At 44.2% G+C, this 23,306-nt stretch overlaps 1 protein-coding gene across 1 annotated transcript in view; it reads right to left on the bottom strand.

Annotated features, from left to right (window-relative positions):
- Window positions 1-23,306, bottom strand: part of LOC147683161 (uncharacterized) — a 360,314-nt gene that overhangs the window by 93,520 nt on the left and 243,488 nt on the right. Inside the window, exons 7-8 of the mRNA XM_086943660.1 lie at window positions 15,413-15,507; window positions 5,948-6,039 (exon numbers count right to left, since the gene is read on the bottom strand). Coding sequence (XP_086799786.1) covers window positions 5,948-6,039; window positions 15,413-15,507 — 187 coding nt within the window. The remainder of the gene's footprint in view (window positions 1-5,947; window positions 6,040-15,412; window positions 15,508-23,306) is intronic.

Below are 23,306 nucleotides of genomic sequence, written 5' to 3'. Positions count from 1 at the left end.
TTGGAGTGAGTTTGAGACACTTTGGGACCCATTGAGGAACTTCAGGAAGAAGTTCAAGAAGTTTGGAGAACTTTGAAAAAAAGCTCCAAAGAGGGACCGACTCAACCTGACCAGCCAGGCCGCCTGCCTTCAACCGTGAGCCGGTCAAGCTATCCAGGTTTGTTCCACTAAAAGCTCCATAGGTCTCACTTCCAGAGATTGACCAGGACTAGAAGAAATCTGAAGCGGGTAAACCCTCACTGGATCCGGCAACATGAAGAGCATTGAGAGACCCAGTGAGAAAAAGCTCCAGAAAAGTTTCTACGTCCGCTCGTAGAAAAGGTGACTGGGAGCAACCGCAAATGCCTTCCATTGCAGGTCGGCCTGGATTCCTGGATTGCCCCGCTGAAGCGCTAAAGAAAACATTTCTATGTCCGCTCCAGGGAAGTTGACCGGGAGCTCGTCGAAAGGCAAGCCAGCGAACCTTCTCCAAATCAGCACAGGCTGAGAGCTTCGAGGGACCCCAGGAAGAAAAGCTCCAAAAAAGTTTTTAAGTCTGAAGGTAAAAACTGGGACTGGGACCTCCCGCGAGTGGTAGCCGCTCAGGGCTCCTTTGCGGTTGGCCTAAAACTTTGACCCGGTCTATCGCGATCAGATAGCCCAATAAGGTGCTATATGTTTCTAAGTGCGTTATAAAGCAAAATCTTTGAAAATTCATATCTCCGGTTCCCTAAATTGGATTTTTGTTGTCTTGGTGTCATTTTAAAGAAAAATATTTCCTATTTTCATGAATTTCGATTTGATTTTTATTATGTGTTGTGTCTTAATTATTTCCTGAATTGGCGTTTTAAATGCTTTACATAGCTGTCTTTGAAGTTGAACCTGCCTGCTCGCAGCCAAGCTCTGAAGGGTTGAGCATAGGAATAATTTTCTAAGACCTATTCTGAGTTCTACCATGTGTTATTGGCCTTATTGCCATTGGCAGCCCTACATTTGCTTTTTCTTTTTTTACAAACAGAAGGGGGAGAGAGAGAAAAGGGAATCAGAATGGATTCATTCTCCCTGGGCATAGATACATAAACAAATAGAATCCAATCTTTTAGACTTTGGGTGTATCCTCCGCAGTGGGGCACACCTTTCTTGTCTTTAGGTCCCCATACACACCAACAGGCCCCTTGGTGTCATGCTTCATCATTGGGGTCATCGTAACCCTCTACGGGGTACGGCGTGCTGCGACCTACGGATACGCTGGAGCACTTGATAGACTATGTGCGGTGTTGGTGAGGTTTTTTTTTTATATATGTGAGTTTATTGTGGGGTTTGGGAATTAGTGAAAGGTTAAAAAGGACCTGGCTCGTGGGGTGACTAAAAAATATTTAATAAGCCCCCGGGCTGGTACTGTTAAAATGCTGTTAATGTCAGTTACCTCCTTTTGTTGTGGACGCACATCAAAAGAAGGTAACGCACATTAACAGCGTAACAACCTCCCACCTGCATTTTAACAGTACCAGCCTGGGGGCTTATTAAATATTTTTTTGTCACCCCACGAGCCAGGTTCTTTTTAACCTGTCACTAATTCCCAAACCCCACAATACACTCACATATAAAAAAACCCTCACCAACACCGCACATAGTCTATCAAGTGCTCCCACGTATCCGTAGGTCGCAGCACGCCGTACCCCGTAGAGGGGTACGATGACCCCGATGATGAAGCATGACACCAAGGGGCCTGTTGGTGTGTGAGGGGACCTAAAAACAAGAAAGGTGTGCCCCACTGCGGAGGATACACCCAAAGTCTAAAAGATTAGCCCTACATTTGCCCCTACCAATAACTCACTTTCCAACACTTAAATAGTGCCAAAATAAACGATGTCCCTCACGTCACAAGGATCATCCAGGCCGGAGAATTCCGGCAGCCATCTTTAAATAGCAAAATTTGTTTGCGGTTGATCAAATAAAACCGCAGAGGCCATCTTAGCATGTCCATTCTCAAATGGAAAAGTGAGGAGATGTTTCTCCCAAGTCTTATATCAAAATACTGGTGACTATGAGCAAATACGATTACATACTCTGGATGGCAACAATGTAATAATGTAACTAGCTATTCTTTAGTACAATAAAAATTCTTCCTAGGCCACCGCTCACCTGTCGAGTGTCAATTTTAACATGAACTTCTAATTGAACAAAAGCCTTTATATACTGACAAACAGGAACATTATAAAAAATATATATTTATTAGATTGTTATACATAGAACATACAATTGAAGAAAAACATACAATTAAAAAAGGTAGTAGCAGAGATCTTATAATATAACCACCTTACTTCAGATCATAAAAATTATCTATATACAGGAGCACAATGGTAACCAGGGTGTTCAAGCAATGAGGTAGATATTGTAGAAAATCTCCGAGTAAATCGCAATGGTCAATATTAGTAAAAAAACTGCAGCTTTCCTAAATTCCCAAAATCTCATGTACATCACAATGTAGATTGATATTAAAGCACCTCATCCCACTATGCATTCTGATTGGCTATATACCAGTTATTCAGTCACATTAATAATTATATGTAAGCAAACTGAGTGTAAGGAGTTTTATGGTCATTGTGAAGTATTAGGTTCCACAGCAAGAAAAGTCAAATTATGTGGCACATATTGTGATTGCATCATTTCATCTTTTTTTTTACACTTGTTAACACTGTCTGGGCAGTGGTGGCACCTCCATAGTACCAGTTTAACACTCCAGTCACCCTTTGTAAAGGGTCTTCTACTGTGGTGCATCACGTGACGCTGTCTTTTAGTAAGTTTTGAACCATACGAGCTAGAAACAAATTTTGGGGGGGGGGATCAAGTCTGCAAATTGTGCAGCACAGGATTCATTGCGTGGAAAATGCAGAATATCGAAAATCATACAAAAACACAGACCGCACAATCACTTAATTCCAGTGGCCCTGCTCACACAATTGTCCCAGCTCATATTACAAGCATCAATGTGGTTACTAGTTTTGAATATTTCACTAGCAAACTGGTGAAGGGATGTTTGGCCCTTCAAGTAAATAGCAATTCCTTTCATCCTCCAACCTGGCTACAAAGCCTTTTTACAGTGTTGGAGGCTATCTAAACTACATACAGATAGACAGGCATACAAGTCAGAGCTGAGGAACTACAATGATGCCATTAAGAAAGACAAAAAATCATATTTTGCCAGTAGAATTAATGAGAACTGCAACTCAAGTAAGGAGCTGTATAGAATAGTAAGGGAGCTATTAAACCCAGTAAGCCTAACCCAGACCTTGCCACCCTCAGAGGAAGGATGCGAAGAATTTAGCAAATTCTTTTCAGATAAAATTAATAAAATATATTCCACATTTAATACCAGCACCTCGCTGCTTGCAACCAACCATGAAACGTCAACCCCCCCCCCCGATGCATCTGCTCGCATGAGCAACTTCTACCCATTTTCAGAGGCAGAAATTGCAAAAACAATGGGGGGGAATTAAGTCAGGGTTTCCCCTTGACCCCTGCCCTCAATTTGTCTTCGTCCAGATCATACCTATAACCTGCCCATATGTCACCCAGCATCTCAATAACTTCTTGGAGGCTGCTGTATTCTTAGATACATGGAAACAGGCCGTAGCAATCCCCCTTCTGAAGAAAGCAGGCATAGACATGCGTAATCTGGCAAATTACCGACCTATCTCCCAACTGCCATACCTCTCCAAAGTTATGGAAAAATTGGTTAATAAACAGCTATCCAATTATCTCGAGTCAAACGATCTATTAGACCCTTCCCAAACCGGCTTTAGATCCACCAATAGCATGGAAGCAACTCTCCTAGCAGTGTCTGACAATATAAGATCCTTGGTTGAACAAGGGAAAGCAGTCGCCCTAATTTTATTAGACCCATCGGCGGCGTTCAACACTGTTTCCCACAATCGCCTACAGGAGATTCTTCATGAAAAAGGAGTCTATGCTAAAGCCCTCATATGACTGAGCTCCTTCCTGAATAATAGCACACAGAGTTCAAAAGGGGAGTTGCTCATCTAAACCAAAACTTATCAGTTGTGGTGTTCCTCAGGGGGCATCCCTGAGCCCCACTCTCTTCAATGTCTATGTGTCATCTCTGGCAAAAATCAGTGAGAAGTGGGGCTTGGGTATCTGCTCCTATGCTGATGACACTCAGCTGCTGATATCCAACGAAGATGAGCATGATAACAAGACTAAAACTAAATAATTGTCTCTCGGAGATGGCAACCTGGATGGCAGAACATTGTTTCAAACTAAATGCTGGGAAATCCGAAATCTTACTTTTCGGAGGAGCCAAACTTTTCTGGAACGCCACTTGGTGGCCCCAGTAACTGGGCGATGCCCCAGCCCCAAAGCAATGCGCAAGAAATCTGGGGATCCTTATGAATAACACTATCCATGCAGGACCACGTGCGGGCCCTGTGTGGAAGATGCTTTGCAATGCTGAAACTTCTAAGAAGGCTATTTCCCGGGATCCCGCAAACTTGTAGGAGAACTGTCACACAGGCATTACTTACCAGCAGGCTGGATTATGGCGATGCATTATTTATGGGCATGGCAGACTACCTCTTCACTCAACTGCAGGTAGTGCAGAATGCTAGAGCCAAACTGGTATGCAACAAAGACAGAATCAGTTCATCGTCCGAGTGCCTCAAATTACTCCATTAACTGCCAATGCACCAAAGAGCGACATTTAAGCTGCTCAGTTACACGCACAAAGCCCTGCACCAACAGGTGCCTATTATTCTACAGAGGACAATTGAATTCCATGCACCCTCGAGGTGCCTCAGATCACAGTCCCTAGCTCTTACGAGGACAAAACGCATTCGAAAACAGGGGGTCGCAGCTTTTCATACCTAGCAGCTAAACACTGGAATGACCTACCACTAGAACTCCGCCTCACAGAGAACCATCATATTTTCAGAAAAAAACTTAAAACCTGTCTATTCTCTGGAAAATAATACCGGCCACCTTCGTGAACCACCCAGCCATTCACTAGAAGTCCTAGCATAGCGCCGTGATATATTTTGGATGAATGTTGCGCTTTATAAATACAAATACAGAGTACATCCTTGCAAAAGCAGCACCCTCTGCTGTGGTCTGTTATTGGGCATCAGCACAGTAAGGCCAGCCAAAAAACAGCCTTTCTTGCAGATCGAGACAAATCAGTTTGCCAGTCTAAGGCCAAGTCAACCCATTAACACTAATATTCCCATCGCTTCACAACTTCAGGAAAATCCGGCGGCCCAGAGGAAAAGCCCTATTCATGTTGACCTCTCAAACACTTGCAATTGTATTCATAGCTAGCGCTGATTGTGGTGCAGTCATTTGACATGTGAACTAGGGAGGCGAGAAGGCCATGGAAAGAATCTGTCATCAACTTGGGGGTGGAGTCCCAAGAAAAGCTGAAATTTGCAAAATCGGTACAAAAGGGGGTGGTGATGGACGGAGCAGTCTGACCCTGTGCCTCATGGGAACAGTCCAGCCCAAACTGCCAAGCCATGTCTTCCCTGGACCGGAAACAAGCTACCGAGGACCGGTTTCTGGCATTCCAGCCGTCTTCAGCCCGGCTTGCTTGAATCCAGTAGCAAAGTGAGCAAGGGACTCACGTCTGAGCATACCCTGCCACACTTATGGCGGCCAAAAGCGGTACAAAAATTTGCAAAATAGGATAAGTACATTACTATTTGGGGAGTTTGTCAAAAAGGTTTATGGACAGAGGAAGAAAAAAGAAAGAACTTGATGGATGTCCATCAACAAGCCCTCCCAGAGCCTCTAGCAAGGAGTACCCGCATAGCCTTAACACCTCTCACTCTAATGGACTTGCATGTTTTCTTTGGTACTTCCTTAATTGTGTTTCCTCGTCACAGCCAATGAGCCCCCTTTGAGACATAGCATATACCTGACAATATGCACCTCTGTCACGTGGTTGATACTTTACCTTCTGAGGTGCTGAGACGGACCTCAAGGGAACACCACTCCGAATCTTCTCCAATACCTCATTCATGGTATCCAGGGAGTGGTCGGTGTCATCTGTACAAAAAAATCAGGACAATATTAGCGATTAGTGGAGAAGAACAAAAGTTACTTACCTGTAAACTGTGGTTCTCCGGTATTGGTGTCTTTCATAGATTCACATGCTTGAATATTCCCAGTGGTCAAAGTGAGAGTCCCACGGTACATAACATAGCAATATAGCAATAACATAACCATAGTAAAGGTAAGAAGTAACCATAAAGTAGCATTGAAACAGGTTAATACATAAAAAAGTGTCACTTTTATAACATTCAAGTCATTGTAAGTCCAAACTTCAGCCAATCAGGCGCTAGCACCCTCTAGAATGTTCTCCTCAGAGGCTCAGGTCCTCAGATTTTCATAGCACAAGAGTGACATGAGAGTCAAGTAGAAGAGGGGAGCCTCTGAGGAGAGATGGGTGGGTTGCATGTGAATCTATGAAAGACACAAATACTGGAGAACCACAGTTTACAGGTAAGTAACTTTTGTTCTTCTCCAGTATTGGGGTGTCTTTCATAGATTCACCTGCTTGAATAAGAGTAGGTAGCAGTGATACCAAAACCAAGCAAGGTAAACTGTAAAGCAATCGTAAAACACAGTACGATAAACAAAAACTCCAGCATAGAAAAATGGTACCTTGTATACAGGAGGAGGGAGGCAACAGAGGCTCACCTTATTTAAAGAGATTACGTAGCACTGCTTGCCCCACGGCTGTGTCAGCGTTGTCAGCAGCTTCCAGATAGTAGTACTCGGTAAAGGTGTGTCTACTGGACCATGTTGTAGCTCTACAGATGTGCTGAAGACTTACACCAGCAAACAGCGCAGAAGTAGAGGAAACTGTTCTGGTAGATTGCGCTCGAACAGTTGCAGTAAGTGGCTTTCCAGCTTGTTGATGGCAAAAAGTATTTGCAGTAGATATCTAGCATGCAATCATCTGTAGGCTACAAAATGTTGGTCTAACGGATACTAGCCGTCCTTTGAAGATAAAATGTAAGACCTCTTTTGACATCTAAAGAATGTAGTGTCCTTTCTGCTGATGTTTGAGAAAAAAGTTTTTAAAATGACCGGCTTATTCAGATGGAAATGAGATGGCACTTTGGGAATAAAGGTCGGATATGTGCGGAGCAAGTCAGAGTCTTTGGTGAATTGTAGATATGGCGGTTTTGTAGTAAAAGCCTGTATGTCACTGATTCGACGAGAAGTAGTGAGAGCCAAATGCAGCGAAGTCTTCCAAGAAATGAATTGGAGAGCGACCTTATGGATTGGCTCAAAAAGGGCCTTCATGAGTTGAGCCAAGACATGCGAAAGAAGAGGCAGGCGACGAATTGGGGGAAACATCCGAAATAGGCCCTTTAACCCCTTCGACACTCATGACGAGCTGGGCTCGTCATGGTGTAGCCTCCTCGTACACTGATGACGAGCCCAGCTCGTCATGAAATAAAGTAAAACAGCAATTCCCAGCACAGGAGGGGAAAACGCCTAGCAGCCATGGAGTTAAGAACTGTTGAATTACTCTGGAGGAGTAAAGAGAGGTGGAACCATCTTGTCCAAATCTTGAACTTGCTGCCTTAAAAACTTTAAGAGTAGAATGCGAGAGGCCCGATTTTGCTAGATGTAAAAAGAACGGTAACAGTTGGTCAGGTGTAGAATGAACGGGTTGTCCATTAGCAGCTTCACACCAAAGACAGAACAGTGTTTATTTGAGTTTGTAGGTTTTCACAGTTGAAGGCTACCGTAGCCTTAGCAAGAACTTCCCTGCAGTCTGAACGAATGTTTAATGTGGCGAACTCATAGCGCTCAGGTTCCAGGCCGCTAAACGAAGAGATGCCGGATCTGGATGACAAACCTGTTCCTGATCCATTGTCAGAAGATCCGGAATTGGGCGGATCAGAATCGGGTCGCTCTGCGACAGGAGCAGGAGTTCCGTAAACAAGATTTGTTGAGGCCACCTGGGCGCTATTAGAAGAATGTGGCAAGGTTCCCTCATTTTCCGAAGCACCGTGGGGACCAGAGGAATCGGCGGAAAAGTGTAGGTATATATTTTTGACCAGTTCATCAAAAAAGCATTCCAGCACAACTCTGGTTGAGGAAGCCAACTTGCGTAGAATGGGCATTTTCAGTTCAGTTTGGTTGCAAACAGATCTAGATTGGGGGGGCCCCATAACTGAAAGATGCGATCTGTGTGGGTTGATTTAATTCCCACTTGTGGTTGGATGAAGTTGACCTGCTCAGAGAGTCGGCTAGAATGTTGGACGCTCCCGGAACATGTACTGCTAGAGTGATTTCATGCTGGATTGCCAAATCCCAGATTTTTTTAGTCTGAAGGGATAGCAAAATTGATCTTTTGCCCCTTTGTTTATATAGTGCATGCTCGTTGTGTTGTCTATCAGGATCAACACTGAAGCTCCCTGAATGATGTTGTGAAAAACCTTTAGTGCCAGAAATATGGCTAGTAACTCCAAAAGGATGATGTGCCAGGTCCTCTGATGGACATTTCACTGTCCTTTGACTGAAGCCCTGAAGATGCGCTCCCCACCCTTCGAGAAATGAGTCTGTTGTGAGAGTGAAACTTGGGGTGTCCAGCAGAAATGGACTACCTGAAGAGACGTTGGTTTCGAGAGTCCACCATAACCGAGCCATTTTCATCTGAGATGTGACCTTTATCATATCGTTGAAAGATCCTGAAACTTGAGCCCCTTGTTTGTCCAGTTCCTCCTGGATAGGTCTCATTTTCAGGCGGCAGTGAGGGACTAGGGGCATGCAAGAGGACAACATCCCAGGCAAAGACTTCAACTGCCAAACAGAAACCGATTTTCTTGACTGGAGGGAGACCGCTAGGTTGCAAAGTCGTTGACGCCTTTCGTGCGACACAAAGGCTTTTGCCAGTTTGGTGTCTATTATGGCCCCCAAGAAAGCCCCGAGTTGAGCAGGAACAAAGTAAGACTTTTCCAGGTTGAACGTAAGGCCCAGAGACTGGATGAGGGACCTGCAAAGTAGAGTGCGTCAGCATGCCAGTTCGAACGACTGTGCCTTTAGAAGGCAGTCGTCGAGATAGGGAAATATCTGTACGCCTTGTAGACGAAGATAAGCTGCCACCGGTGCCAGGACCTTGGTAAACACTTTAGGCGCAGAACGGAGGCCAAATGAAAGGACCTCGAATTGGAAATCTCTCCCAGCCACTCTGAATCTGAGGAATTTTCTGGGCCTGGATAGGATCGGGACATAAAAATGGGCATCTTGAATGTACAGTGTGGTCATGTACTCCTCCTGGAATAGTAAAGGAAGCACCTCCTGAAGAGACAATATTCGGAATGATTGCTTTTTGAGGTATTTGTTTAGGGATCGCAGGTCCAGAAGGGGGTGCCATTCTCCCGACTTTTTCTGTAAGAGGAAGAACCTTGAATAGAAACCTGTGCCCCTTTGTAGTTTCAGAACAATTTTGATCGCACCTTTTCTTAACAAGATTGTGAATTGACCTAAAAGTTCCCTCAGATGGGCAGGAGGAAGACTTCTGGGCAGAGAATTTGGAGGGATTTTTTACAAATTCTAAGGCGTGCCCCCTGTGCACAATATCGACAACCCATCGATCGTTAGTAATCTCTGACCATTTGGGAGTAGAAGCGGGAGATTAACCTCCAACCTTTGTGTGAGTGGGAGGTATCGATGGTGGTAGATGGAGAAAGTCATTTTTTCGTGGAGGAATCTCTGCTTTATAAGAGGATTTTCCTCTGTACTGCTTGTAAGAGGTCGCCGGTGGTTGTCTGTATGACTGTTGATTCTGGGAGGAATAACGTGGTTTGCTTTGAAAAGAGTTGTACTGCAAGTACTGATTGGAACCTCCCTTCATGGAAGAGGAGGATCCACGACCCCTTGCACCACAAAAAGGGTGTTTTTTAAATAGAAGAGTGCCGAGAGCACGAGCAGTGTTGGTGTCCTTCTTGATTGTCTGAAGGGCATCATCAATGTGTTGCTCAAACAGTGATTCACCGTCATAAGGCATGTCCAATATCTTTGTCTGTACCTCTTGACGGAAAGAAGTGGCTTTTAACCAGCCCTGCCGCCGGAGGACTGCCGCTCCTGCCAGTTGGAGAAAGCCAGTAGAAGAGACAACAACAGCGCAATCAATCTCAGAGGAAATCCTTTCCCCTTCTTGAAGAATTTTCAGCGCTTCTGCCTTAGAAGGTTCTGGTATCAAATCCACGAGGGAAGAAATTTCCGACCATATCCGTCGGTCATAACGGCCGAGTATAGCTAAAGAATTGGCCGCCCAGCCCGTAGTTGCTGCCATAGTGGAGAATTTTCCCAATATCATCAAGGCGTCTACCCTCACGGTCCGGAGGAGCCGATAACGGAGACAAGGGATTCCTGAGGAATAATGGAATCCGGTTTCAGCTGTGCAATAAGACATGCAGACGAATTTGCAGGGGCCTTGTACTTTTTATCCAGTCGTGGCAGGACAGCAGGAATGGAATTAGGGTTCTGCTTGAGACCCTCTTGCCATATAAAATTGATGATTGGAATATCACCTACTTGTTTCTGTGGCTAGTTTTTAAAGTCATACAAGAAACAATCCTAGTCGCTAGTGACCATAGGGAGGTGAAATCTCTTTGCCGCCCTTTCCATAAGAATATGGAATCCACCGATGTCTACCGGTGGAGAATCAAGAGGAGTTGGAGCCGTGGGGGACGGGGTTTGAATCTGATAATTGTCCCATTCAGTGAGGAGGGATCTATCATCCAGCTCGCCCTCTTCTCTGTCATCATCAGTCATCCTCAATGACATGTGGACTGTTCTGGCGTTGGAACTTGACGCCGATATATAAGGTGTGGGAAGCAGCTCTGCAATGAGCGGAGGTGGAAGAGGCACTTGTGGCTCTGGAGAGGTTTGGACTGAGGTTGGAAAACAACGATAATAGTCATCCAGCATAAACTGCAGATTCGAAATAAAGGACATGGGCATTTGCGCCATGGGGAAATCCGGTGCTGGTTGGCCGGTATGCTCTGAAAAATCCTCATACTCCTGATAATCATCAAAATCTTGGCATTTAAATTAAAGTTCAGAGTGACAGCGAGCAGCCCGAAACCGGTCATCCTCCTCCGAATCTCCTTCACCAGCATCAGAAGAAAACAGCTCTGCTGGGAGAGGAGTCGTCGATTGAATTGGCAACAAGGCATCCAAAGAAGACAGTCTGTGCTGAAGCAAAGAACCTGTAGACTTCAAAGGAACTAAATCCATAGATGCAGTTGTCGATGTTGTCTCCGTCGATGAGATGTTGCCGCTGAACTGTCGACAAAGCAGTCAAAGTCGACCCCTTCAGTGACGAAGTGCGCGTCGGTGCATGCTTCTTATGCTTAGTAGACGCCGTCCACGAAGTCAAAGGCATCGTAGACTACAGAGGCCTCACCTTCACTGACACCGTCAACGGCGATGTTGCCGACGACATGACCATAGCCAACATCATCGTTGTCGTTGTAGGAGCGACGACAGAAGTCCTAGTAGACGGAGGGAGAGACAACGAGCTGGTCAACGAGATAGCCAGTTTTTTTAGGCAATAACTGCTCAGATAGTCTTGGATGCCTGAGAGTCAGATCTTGGGGGCGTAGAAGGTGAAGACAGACTCTGAGGGGCTGGAAGCACCCTTTTTGAAGATGAAGGCAGGTCTGTGGACTTAACATGATGTTTCTTCACCACCTTCATTTTAGGAGAAACCTTCTCTGACTCACTGTCTCTCTTCAATGAGGAACCAGTCCGGACAGAGGAAACACATTCCACATAGGGGGTTATCCAAAGTCTTCAACTTCTGTAGCCACAAAAGGAGACGCCCCTCTCTGTCCTTTAATGTCTTTTGAGAGAAAGTGCTGCAAAATTTACAATCCTTCACTTGATGTTCAGGGTAGAGGCAATACATGCATTTCTTATGAGGATCCTCAGAATGAAGTCGCTGTTTTCCACATGTTCCACAGGGTCTGAAGAGGGACTTCTTAGATGTAGACATGGCAACAAATTTCTTTAATAAGAAAAATGAGAAATAACTGAGCAGAGCTCAGGGAGACTCCCTTCACACGACGTGCAGTAGAAAATCTGAGGGCCTGAGCCTCTGAGAAGATTCTAGAGGATGCTAGCGCTTGATTGAGTTTGGACTATTTACAACGGCTTGAATATGTTATGAAAGTGACAAGTTTTTCTATCTATTAATCTCTATGTTTCAATGCTACTCTATGGTAATTTCTTACCTATACTATGGTTATGTTATTGCTATGTTATGTACCGTGGGACTCCCACTTCGAATATGGGGAATATTCAAGCATGTGAATCTATGAAAGACACCCCAATACTGGAGAATCACACATAATGGGTACAAAGTATTTCATACCAAGGCATGCAGCAAGTAAAATCATGCATGCAAACCGAGGATACAGATCACACAGACTGAAAGATCAAAAAGTGCTGTGAAACACTGAAACTGTGAAATTATGCATTGAAATACATTTTGACTTCCCGATAGTTTCATAATCACACAGTTGTCAGTGGCACAAAGGTCTGTTGCATGGTCATTTTGGACTCTCTGAAGGGTCATTACTCACGTTTTGCATTCACCCCACCTGTTTTCTGAATCGGTTTTGGTTACCCTTTAGGACTCTGCAATTTACCACTGCTAACCAGTGATTGGGCTCTCTTGTTTAAACATGGTAAAATTGGCCTACATCCAATTGCCACATTTAATCCACTTGTAAGTCCCCAGGAAAATGGCACTATATGTACCCAGGGTCGTTAAATCAGGGACTACTAGTAGGCCTGCAGCACTTACTGTGCCGCCACTTAAGTAGCCTTTAAAACATGCCTCGAGACAGCTTTCCTTGGCTTGAAAGTCTCATGTGTGAAAACAAATCCCTGATATATATACACACACACTTTCAGTAAGCAGTCTTCATCTACTCAAGTGTCATTGATATGTTGCTTCTTACCACCACAGCATTCAGCAGGTGGTAGTGGTTTAGCCCTCTTTATACACTGGCCCTTTTGCTTGGTGAGTGGCAGCAAGTTGCCTTGTAACAATTGCACAACTGCCTGATCAACAGTGCTTTACAGTGCCACATCTAGTGTGCCTGTGGGGTTGGGTCATTCCTTGAAAGAAAAAAAAATCACGTTTTTTTGTGTGCATATTCAAGGTGGGGGGGAATAAGCACACTTGCAAAGGTCAAACCTTTTGACTTTGCCAAAGTTTGGTTTTATAGAATCCCTTTTCCTTTTAAGTCATCACGAGTAGGAGAGGGACATGAAACTGATGGGAAGGGGTAGAAGAAACACAATTGTGGTGGGGGAGAAGAAAAAGGGAGTGGGTGGGGGGACTTTAAAAAAAAAGCGATTATACAGCCAGAACGGACTGCGTGTTTTTAAAAAAAACTAGTATCTGAACCAGATGGCCAGCGGGGGGACTAATTAAACTGCTAATAATCTGTGCTTGGTCCATACACCAAAGAAAGAAAAGGAAGTGACAGGAGGAAAGAAGAGTGAAAAAGCTGAAAACGAACGGTATGCAATAGGCGGGTCCCAAGCCCATTACAGAATACAAGAGTCTCACAAGCGAGATCGCATGTGCTGGCGCATGCTCACACTGGCGAGATCTAAATATGCACTGTAAAGGGGGGGGCAGGATGCACACCACTTGTACCAACTTTCTCAGACTTGTCTCATTTATCAAAAGAATGCGTGCTGATTGAGACTGGTGCCATGCCCTAATGGCACTAATATTATATACATCACTGTAGTGGGGTTTCGTCGCACCCCAAACAATCGCACTGCTCAAAGTGCCAATTGCTTAATTGTTTACTTGTTTATTCGCATTGTATCCAATTTAATCCATAATTTTTCAAACTTCTCAAACTTATTCTCCAATTTTGATACGGGTCCGCACGCTGAGTGTATGTGCCGTTTCCGAGTTTTTACTGTTCAAACCGTGTCAATCCAGACTTTATGAATGAACAGGACTGAAGCATCAATTTATATCAGGCAGCGTTTATTTAAAATACCAAATGCATTTCGGGCTCAACGCCCTTCTTCGGGGGTTACTGTAAATAAATAATAAATAGCCACTGTCACACATTGTATGCACCTCAATGTAAACATTTCTAAATACTAACATATTGCACGTTAAAAGCATTTATGTCATGGTAAAACATTTATGTCAAACAGCGCTTTACACAACTAATCAATGATTCACAGGGGACCCTGTATACCAAAACATCCTAACTGTTATTCTCCTCCCTGAATCTGTGATTCAACCCTTATCACATTCCCATCCTTCTTTTTCGAAGTGTTGAAACATCCCAACAACCCGTTCTTTACATGCACGTTCCAAACTAAATTGGAGGGGTGGGAACAGAGAGTGATTACACCGTTAAACAATGCCGGCTGAAAAAGAGTAGTTCACGAAGGCGAATTAAGATCAATGACGGACAGAATGCAGGCAGAAAGGAAACTGTAGTTTGGAACGTGCATGTAAAGAACGGGTTGTTGGGATGTTTCAACACTTCGAAAAAGAAGGATGGGAATGTGATAAGGGTTGAATCACAGATTCAGGGAGGAGAATAACAGTTAGGATGTTTTGGTATACAGGGTCCCCTGTGAATCATTGATTAGTTGTGTAAAGCGCTGTTTGACATAAATGTTTTACCATGACATAAATGCTTTTAACGTGCAATATGTTAGTATTTAGAAATGTTTACATTGAGGTGCATACAATGTGTGACAGTGGCTATTTATTATTTGCAGTAACCCCCGAAGAAGGGCGTTGAGCCCGAAATGCATTGGGTATTTTAAATAAACGCTGCCTGATATGAATTGATGCTTCAGTCCTGTTCATTCATAAAGTCTGGATTGACACGGTTTGAACAGTAAAAACTCGGAAACGGCACATACACTCAGCGTGCGGACCCGTATCAAAATTGGAGAATAAGTTTGAGAAGTTTGAAAAATTATGGATTAAATTGGATACAATGCGAATAAACAAGTAAACAATTAAGCAATTGGCACTTTGAGCAGTGCGATTGTTTGGGGTGCGACGAAACCCCACTACAGTGAGATCTAAATATGGCCTTGGTTGATAGGTGTATGAATTGTGCAGTTACACAGTTAACCTGTTTCTGAATTGCCACCAATTCTATTCATCTCGAGGAGTGAGTGTTAAATCAGGTCTGTTTTGCTTCCTGTCTTGGTAGGCAGTGCCATTTAAGTTTCCTCCACGCCCCTTAAAATAACCATCTGTTAAGCAGCTCCTTGCCCTCCCCAATCAATGACTCACCAACCTAGGCAATCCTGAGCTCAAAGCACCATGTCCCTTTACAAGGCCTCCCTTCTACCCCCATGTGACGTGTGTCCATCTCTAAAGTACCGTTCTCCTGCTCTGCTCCAGGTACATCTGTCGACCCTTGGGGAAATGGAGGACCTCGCTTCACAGTCGCGTTCCTTAGAAAAGAAAACATTGACCTGCAAAAGAAAAATGGGGGCGGTAAAGTGAGGAAACAAAAACCACGTGACAGGACCTCCAATGACGTTAAGCACCAGTCAGTTCTGGCGCCATCGCTGCAGCCTGCTCTCAAACTGCCAGTCTCCTCACAAGGCACAGCAGGGTAGCGTGGGCACCACGGGCTCAGAGAAGCAGCAGCAGATGGCAAGCGGTGGGGGGAGGGGGGGGGGGCTCAACAAGAAAAAAGCAGAATATAATGATGAGATCGGGAAACAGTTGAGGGTGCACCATTCAAAATCATCAAAAATGGGAGAAAACATTAGTAGCAGAGGGGAAAATACCCCTGGGGCTGGAGATGGGGCCTGCCAATGTAACAGCAATACAGAAATAGTCAGGGGTGTACAAAATTGGGTACTTTTATTCTGCAAACTCATGTCTTTTATACAAAATCACGCACCTTATGCAAAATACATGTCGAGGGTATCTCGAGTAACTTTTCTCTGCTGCAAAATACCTTACACAAAACAACCGTCACGGGTAAAAATGTGTCATTCTGCAATTTTTGGAGACTGCTTTAACAATGGCTCGCATTCCTAGAAACGGTGCATTCCGGGGACCAGTAGAAATCTCTGCAACACTGGAAAACAGGTCTTCACTAATTATCGAGGTGCCCCAAAAATTATTTTTTGGAAGCCATCCGGAGTTTTTATCCACTATCCAAACTCGTGATTGGATTTTTTTTTCTTCTTCTCAAATATGTTCATCTCTTTAAAATACACTGACAAACGAGATACAGCCCAAATTAGAAAGCAGCGTCTGTTCGTGCAGTTTTTCTAATCCTCCAAGGACGAGCTGAGAAAGGCGCCTGTTACACAGCCATCTAGGACGGTAAACATCAATAAAAAACTGATGCATGACAAGTGTTTGATTGATGGAGAGGAGAACATTCCTGAGATTTTTTTACAACCACATCAGTCCTCACAAACTACGGCTCGCCGTTGCATCTCCTCAAATTATAACAAACCTACCAGTCTTTTGTTGCAGGGGTTCAGACTTGCAGACTAGCACTGAAGGCCTTGGTTTTAAACGGGGGCAGAAAAACAGCAGCATACAGTTAAAGTATACTACATATTAATAGAGAACTCCTTGTAAAGTTTAATTCTACTTAAAGTTTAAATAAAAATCTATTAGTACTTAAGTACAATTCCCAGACCACAAAGGTACAGGATGTGAAAAGATGTCATGACTATGGTTAATAGCCTTACAGCCCTTATGCCTCAGGCTATACACTTTAAGGTCCCCATACACATTTTAGGTCCTAGTCTGTGGCTAAGACATAACTTGGGTCCAGTGCCATTATTAACCGGTATTTCCCTCAGAAGCTGGCTAGAATATACAGCAATTTCCAGAGACAATAAGTGGACTAAATCTTGTCCAAAATGAACTAAATTATACCTCTGTTTTCTCAATTTATACATTCTTCACATACCCTGTTCGCGGCCTTCAAGGCCATGATTTTAGCTGCCACTTTATGTCCCTCTCTACATGCCGCTAAATGGTACCAGTCAAGTACACATGACTCAGGCTACCCTTATATTCTAAAGCAGTGGTTCCCAAACTTTTGACTCCTGTGGACCTCCATTGATTCACTACTGAAAGCCAGGGACCCCCAAGCAATTTGTAGGATTTAAAATTCAAACATTAAAACAGTAATTTGAAAAAAATAAACACACGTGTGCACACAAAACAAATACTCAGATTAGTAAGTATTTTAGGGGCATATTTACAAGCCCCTATCACCATGAGAACATCACTTTTTGCGACGTTCCCATGGCGGCAGGGACTTCGCTTTATTTACAAGGTAGCGTTAAGCCACTTAACATGGCTTAACGCTGGCTTGTAAATAAGACCCCCTTCCACCCAATGTTTAGCGTAAAAGGGGTGGCAGTGGGTGTTGTGGTGGGCGTTCCACCGTAACACCCATTGATTTTGACACTGCCCCTTATTAACAAGGGCAGCGCAAATGGGAGGCAGCGCCAACATTAAGACCAGGGAAAACCTGGCCTCAACTTGGCGTAACAAGGAGAAATGCTTTAATTCTCCTAGTTTTTGCGAAACCCCTTCAATTGTTTATGTTCAGGAAGATGACCCTTTTTGCACATAAACAATCTTTTTAAAAAATGACATTTTGTAACTTCCATGTGTGCTGCATTAAGCAGCACATATAGAAGTGACAAACCAGCATTTCAAAATTGTTTGTTTATGTGCAGTAAGGTCCCCCTTCCTGCACATAAACAATCTTCTCCTGCACGCAGACACCCTTGCACTTTGGTGCAAGGGTGCCTACGTTGGCGCCACAAAGTTACGTTTAGCGTGAGCATAGGGGAAACATAGGGCTGCATCATATTCTTGTAAATATAGGTGCAGCCCTGCGTTTCTGAAGTGGCGGATCTTGTTGTTGCGCCAAGGAGGCTAACGACTCTCTCTGCCACTTCTGTTGTATTTTATATTGAAAGTATTTGGAAACAATGAAGAAAATTGATGGGAAGGTTGTTGCTGCATCTCCATGACTAATTTTTAAATGGTTGCTTTTATTTTGCAGTACGAGGCTCCTGCTCCTGCCAGGGCCAGACTGGAAACCCAAAGCAGCCCTGGCAAATGTTTCCAGACCAGTCCCCATAGGGTGCACACCAAGTGCAGTGAGTGAGCCTGACCACTACACTACAAAGGGGGCTTTGGGATGCTCCCCCCAAAAAAACCTTTAGGAAACAATGGTGCTGTCTACCACACAATTATCATTACATATTGAATTGTATTAGCTTTTAAAGAATAGTAAATTAAGTCCCTACTATGCACCAAAATACAACAATCTTTTTTGGGGTTCTTCAATGATTTCCCCACTATCACCCTCCAACAGTACCTCTCATCTCTCCATAGCCCCTCTGTCACATGTATTACATTTTTTATAGCATCTCATACCATTGTATGAGAGAGAGCACTTTACATCACACACATATAGAGACTGTGAATCATACATGTAAATCAGTATATAGAAAATGTCACACAAGGCAAATGGGACTACAAGGTGTAGAATTCATGTCATTCATACTGGTAGGCATTTTTAAATAGTGCTTGGTCTGGAAAAGCACAAACTCAAGAGTCAGAACATAACAGTGGTTAGCATTGACTTTAACAATAAAAATATATTTCCACCCAAATAAACCTTTTTAGAAAGGCTGGGAAGAACATGTCACTAACTTGAACATTGCAGTTAGCAAGCAGCTCTTTGATGACAGTTTATAGGTCACTGTGATAGATTACGATTGTCACTTATGAACTACACAGTACCAAAATAATCAGTTTTTTAAAATGCATTATGCATGTTCTTTGCAGTAGGCATGTTAACCCTCTGTGCTACATTAGATAATTCAAATCTGCCACTGGACAAAACTCATCTCTCCACAGTAGGTACATTAATCACTGGTGTCATCTTGACACTTTTATTGTTGTTTGAATACTAATGAGACAAGATACTTTCGAATGCTTTTAAAACTGGTGCCTGTGGACCCCCTGGGAATGTGTCAAGGACCCCTGGGGGTCCGCGGACCACAGTTTGGGAAACACTGTTCTAAATTATACTTGTTTAAACCCCGTCTATGACGTAACCCACATTATACACATATTGAAGCCACATAACATACACCAAAGCTCTAAAAATTCTGGAATCTAAAAGCAATCTTACCACTCATGAGTAATATTGAAAAAAGAAAAAGGGAGGGGAAAAAAATAATGCATGGACGTTAAGTGTCCTAGCTGAGCGTATACGTCACTCTTTGCTCTTGGCCTCCACCTTGGTTTGGCATAGTTTACTACACACTGCAGGTCACCTGTGGGACACATTATGGCTATCAATGAGGCCTAGGCATGAAATTCCGCTCTGAGTTTGTTGAGTTTTTCCCTCTCAGGGCAGCGAGTTCCGAAATACTCAACACCGGGTAACGCAGAAGTTTTTTTTTTCTAGCTAACTATCGTTAAGTTGGTGAGCACAAGTAAAGACAATCTTACTCCAGACTACCTCCCAGCAAGATTTCTCAACGTGGGTAGTCGCTGATAGCCGCTACCGGTCACATTGAGAAACCACCTGTTCGCATTGAGGAAGCTGCTGCTCGAGTAGAACATCTACAGTAGCAGCAGAAAGAGGCATCGCATTCTTGAGCTGCGCATGGTGCAGTTAGTGCTGATTTTTCAGCGCAGGACAGAAGCCTGGCGCTAAATAGCAGCACAAACAGCACAACCTAATGCACTCCGCCACATGCAGAACTCCACGTAGCAAACCAGTTTTTAGGTCACTTCATGGAGTTCCGCTACTCCTGCAGGCCTGCTCTCAATCGGCTGCATTTCAGCTGATAATGCAGTGCTAAAAATGCTGTGCGCATATTGTAAATGTGATTATTGTAAATGTGACAATTTACCAACACCCTACCACCAGCTGAAGATAGAAGAGGCCAGTGACCTGTTCAATAATAACTGGTATTGAGGGACCAACTTAAAGTAAAAAATGTAGGATTGACAATGCCAGCAAAACCTGGCATCTAGTATCAATACCAAGCCAGAGCAGTGTGTGCTACCGTCTTGCATTACCCCAATTCAATAGTAGCCGATGATTGTATGGACAGCAGACTACTTGACTTCAGTCTCAGACTAGAGTGTGTATTAGGACCCGCAGAAGTCACATTTTTTCAAGTGCCACCACCTTTGGCACATCCTGGAGTTGTAATATTGTGAAATGGCAATCTTCTAAAAATTCAGTCCACTAGACATAGAATATTGGGGCAATTGGGATTCACCAAATACACTGCACCCAAGTATGTAGGGCACCATACAAACCTGTAGATCGTCCATCGCAATAGGAGGAAGAACAAAGGGCACTGGAAGAGGAGTGGTGGAGAGAAGCCAAGGTGACAAAAGGAAATTGCAATATTTGCGAAGTTACAATGGATCAAGTTAAAATAATATCTGCACAGGGTAGATTACATGCCTGAGAGTCTGTTGAAGATGAGAGGCTCGTCCCCCAGCTGTCTTAGAGGTAGCATTCAGACTGGGGGCTTCTGGCAAAGTCTGGGAATGCCCGGACTTTCATGATTTCAGCAAACTTTTGCCCAAACCTCAATTTAAGTTTTTGGAGAGCCAGCTGATCTCTCCCCTAAAATGGCACTCGTGTGTAATAGAGGACCAAGCTACACAAGAAGTGCAAGAACATGTTCTTTGACTAGGATGGGATGCCTCAGCTAAAAAAGCTACTGTGAGGCACTGGCGTTTGGCTTCTCCACCGTAGGGGACGTGTTCCTTGTTTCGGGATACAACTCACCGTGCTAGAAGAAGCCCCAAAAACACTCTAGAATCTGAGGCCCTTGGTAGGACTCTTTCGCATCTCCATGGGACATTTAAGTGCTGACCACACAGTTGTGAACCACAAGAGGAGAAACCCTAGCTGAACGAGAGTAGCAGGTAGAAGGTAGACTTCACAACATGGACTGTAATAGTGTCATTTGTATATGCTCATAGACTTCCATATATGAAAGAACACTAACCTCTCCCAGAAGATAGAGCACAGAGTGCTCTGTTCAGTAGTGCTGGAACAAATTTCAAAGTTTGGGTGCTGGACATTGGTGCCATTTCATTAAAGGATAGGTATTTTGAACACAAGATGTTTTTAAGAATGCATTTGTAGGAAGTGGCAAACCATTTCTGGAAGAGTAGCGACCTATGCGTTATTAGTCTTGATGGGCTTTTTCAAGAACATTTCCTCAAAACAATAATTCAACATGGTGTTGAATGTACCTCCACAGAGAGAACAGTCTTTAGCTAAATGGCTCTTGATTGGGTGTTGGACCTTGCATTCTTGGCGTGGTTTTCCTCTAACTTTTTGCCTTCAGACGCTCTGTTTTTGTCGACTTATTTTTTTTTGCTGGCCATACGAATCTTCACTTTGCCACTGCTAACTAGTGCTAAAGTGCTTGTGCTCTTCGTAAAACCGAACGTTGGCTTATACCCAATTGGCACTTAATGGGCATATTTGATTTACTTGTAAGTCCTTAGTAAATTGCACTACTTGTGCCCAGGGGCCGTTTTTTCAATGTCATTAATGTCTTGCCTATGACCTGCAGCACGGATTGTGCCATCCACTAAAGTAGCCCTTTAAACATTTCTCAGGCCTACCATTGCAGAGCCTGTGAGGGTAGTTTTAACTTGCCACGTGGACCTGTCAAAGTAAACCTTTTTGCCAGACCAAAACATTTTTTTAATAGGTATAAGTCACCCCTGAAGTAAATGTAAATGTAAGGTGTTTTGTAGCGCGCTCAATTACTACCGGAGTATCCTGGCGCGAATGACCGCTGGGGAACCCGTCCTGGCTTTCCCTGTGAGATGGTCCCATGCTGGGTATCTCCAAGGTGAAGCCAGGCATCCCCGGCGTCTGTGGGGGGCCGTTGTAGCGATGAGGCAAGCTTAATGCCCAGAGTTACCGAGTGTGATCACTGCCCAAAGTGGGCACCGAGGCGAGAATTATCAGTCCGCTGACCCTGGTCCTCGACCCTGCCGCGTCGGGAATCGAACCCTGGTCCCAGGCCGTTCTCAGCCTCCGGGTCCGCCGCCTCTAACCAGTGAGCCACACCTCGCTAGTAGGCCCTAGACAGCCCCAAAGGCAGGGAGTAGTGTATCTAAAAGGTTGGACAAGTACTTTTACATGTTATGTAAGTGAAAAACAGATTTGATTCACTACTGCAAGGTCTATCTCTCCCATAGATTAACACTGGAGTTGCCTTATTACATTTTAGAAGTGTAATATCCAAAGAGGAAGAGATTAATGGTTTATTTTTGGTAATTCTGGAATCCAAATTTAAAATCCTAACTCATGGTAAAGTCGAATTTTAGTTCTGAAAATCACTTTTAGAAAGTTGGTATTTTCTTACCTTGGCCATTTGGTGCATGCAGCCTATCTCTGGTCAAATTACTGGGTCTAGTTGCATTTTTGGCTTTGTGTATTCCCTCTAGACAGCCACATATAATGGGAGCATAGGTCTGACTAGATGGGCTATCTCTGCAGGATGGGAGGGAGGAGCTCGACCCAGCCTCAATTACACCTGAAGTGGCTGTGTGCTGAATCCACACAAAGGGACTGCATACCCCCTGTAGTTAGTATGGAACCAGGGCAGGCAAAGCAAGGCATCTGTACACTTCAAATGCATGCCTCTAGAAGCTTCTCCCCACTTCAAAGGCAAAACTGTGTATAAAAACAACCTCGGGCACTACCACTTCAGTACACTTCTGGACCTGTGGAACCTCTGCCAGGAAAAATGACTGCTGCAATAGCTGCCACTCTGCTGGACTGCTGCTTGGAAGGAACTGATGTCCTGCCCTCCTGCCTGGGTGAGAAGGACTAGACCTGCATCTCTTGAACCCAGAGTGACTCCAAGGGCTAGTTGGCGGGCGTCCTGATCTGAAGCCTCGGGACAGAACAGGCTTCAACCACCTGGCATCTGCACCTGGACTCTTATCTGTACGTATACCCTACCAAGTGGTGCCATTCCAGTCCTAGACCCTCTAAAGTGGATTTAAGGTGTTTTACCAGGCTCTGTGGATCCATAAGAACGGATGCATCTCTGCTGCTAAATGGATAGGACACGTCGCAAAGACTCATCACCGCGGCAAAGCTTTTGGAACAGCCACTTTGCAAAGCATCCTTGGTGCAGGCCCTCGCATATCTCCTCGACACCAGACACTTCATTACAGCTCTTCAAAACACACTCCTCACCCTAAC

Source organism: Lissotriton vulgaris, chromosome 11 (assembly GCF_964263255.1).
Source record: "Lissotriton vulgaris chromosome 11, aLisVul1.2, whole genome shotgun sequence".
Lineage (NCBI taxonomy): Eukaryota > Metazoa > Chordata > Amphibia > Caudata > Salamandridae > Lissotriton > Lissotriton vulgaris.
Note: the sequence above shows the minus strand (reverse complement) of the source record. Positions and strands in the feature narration are given on the sequence as shown.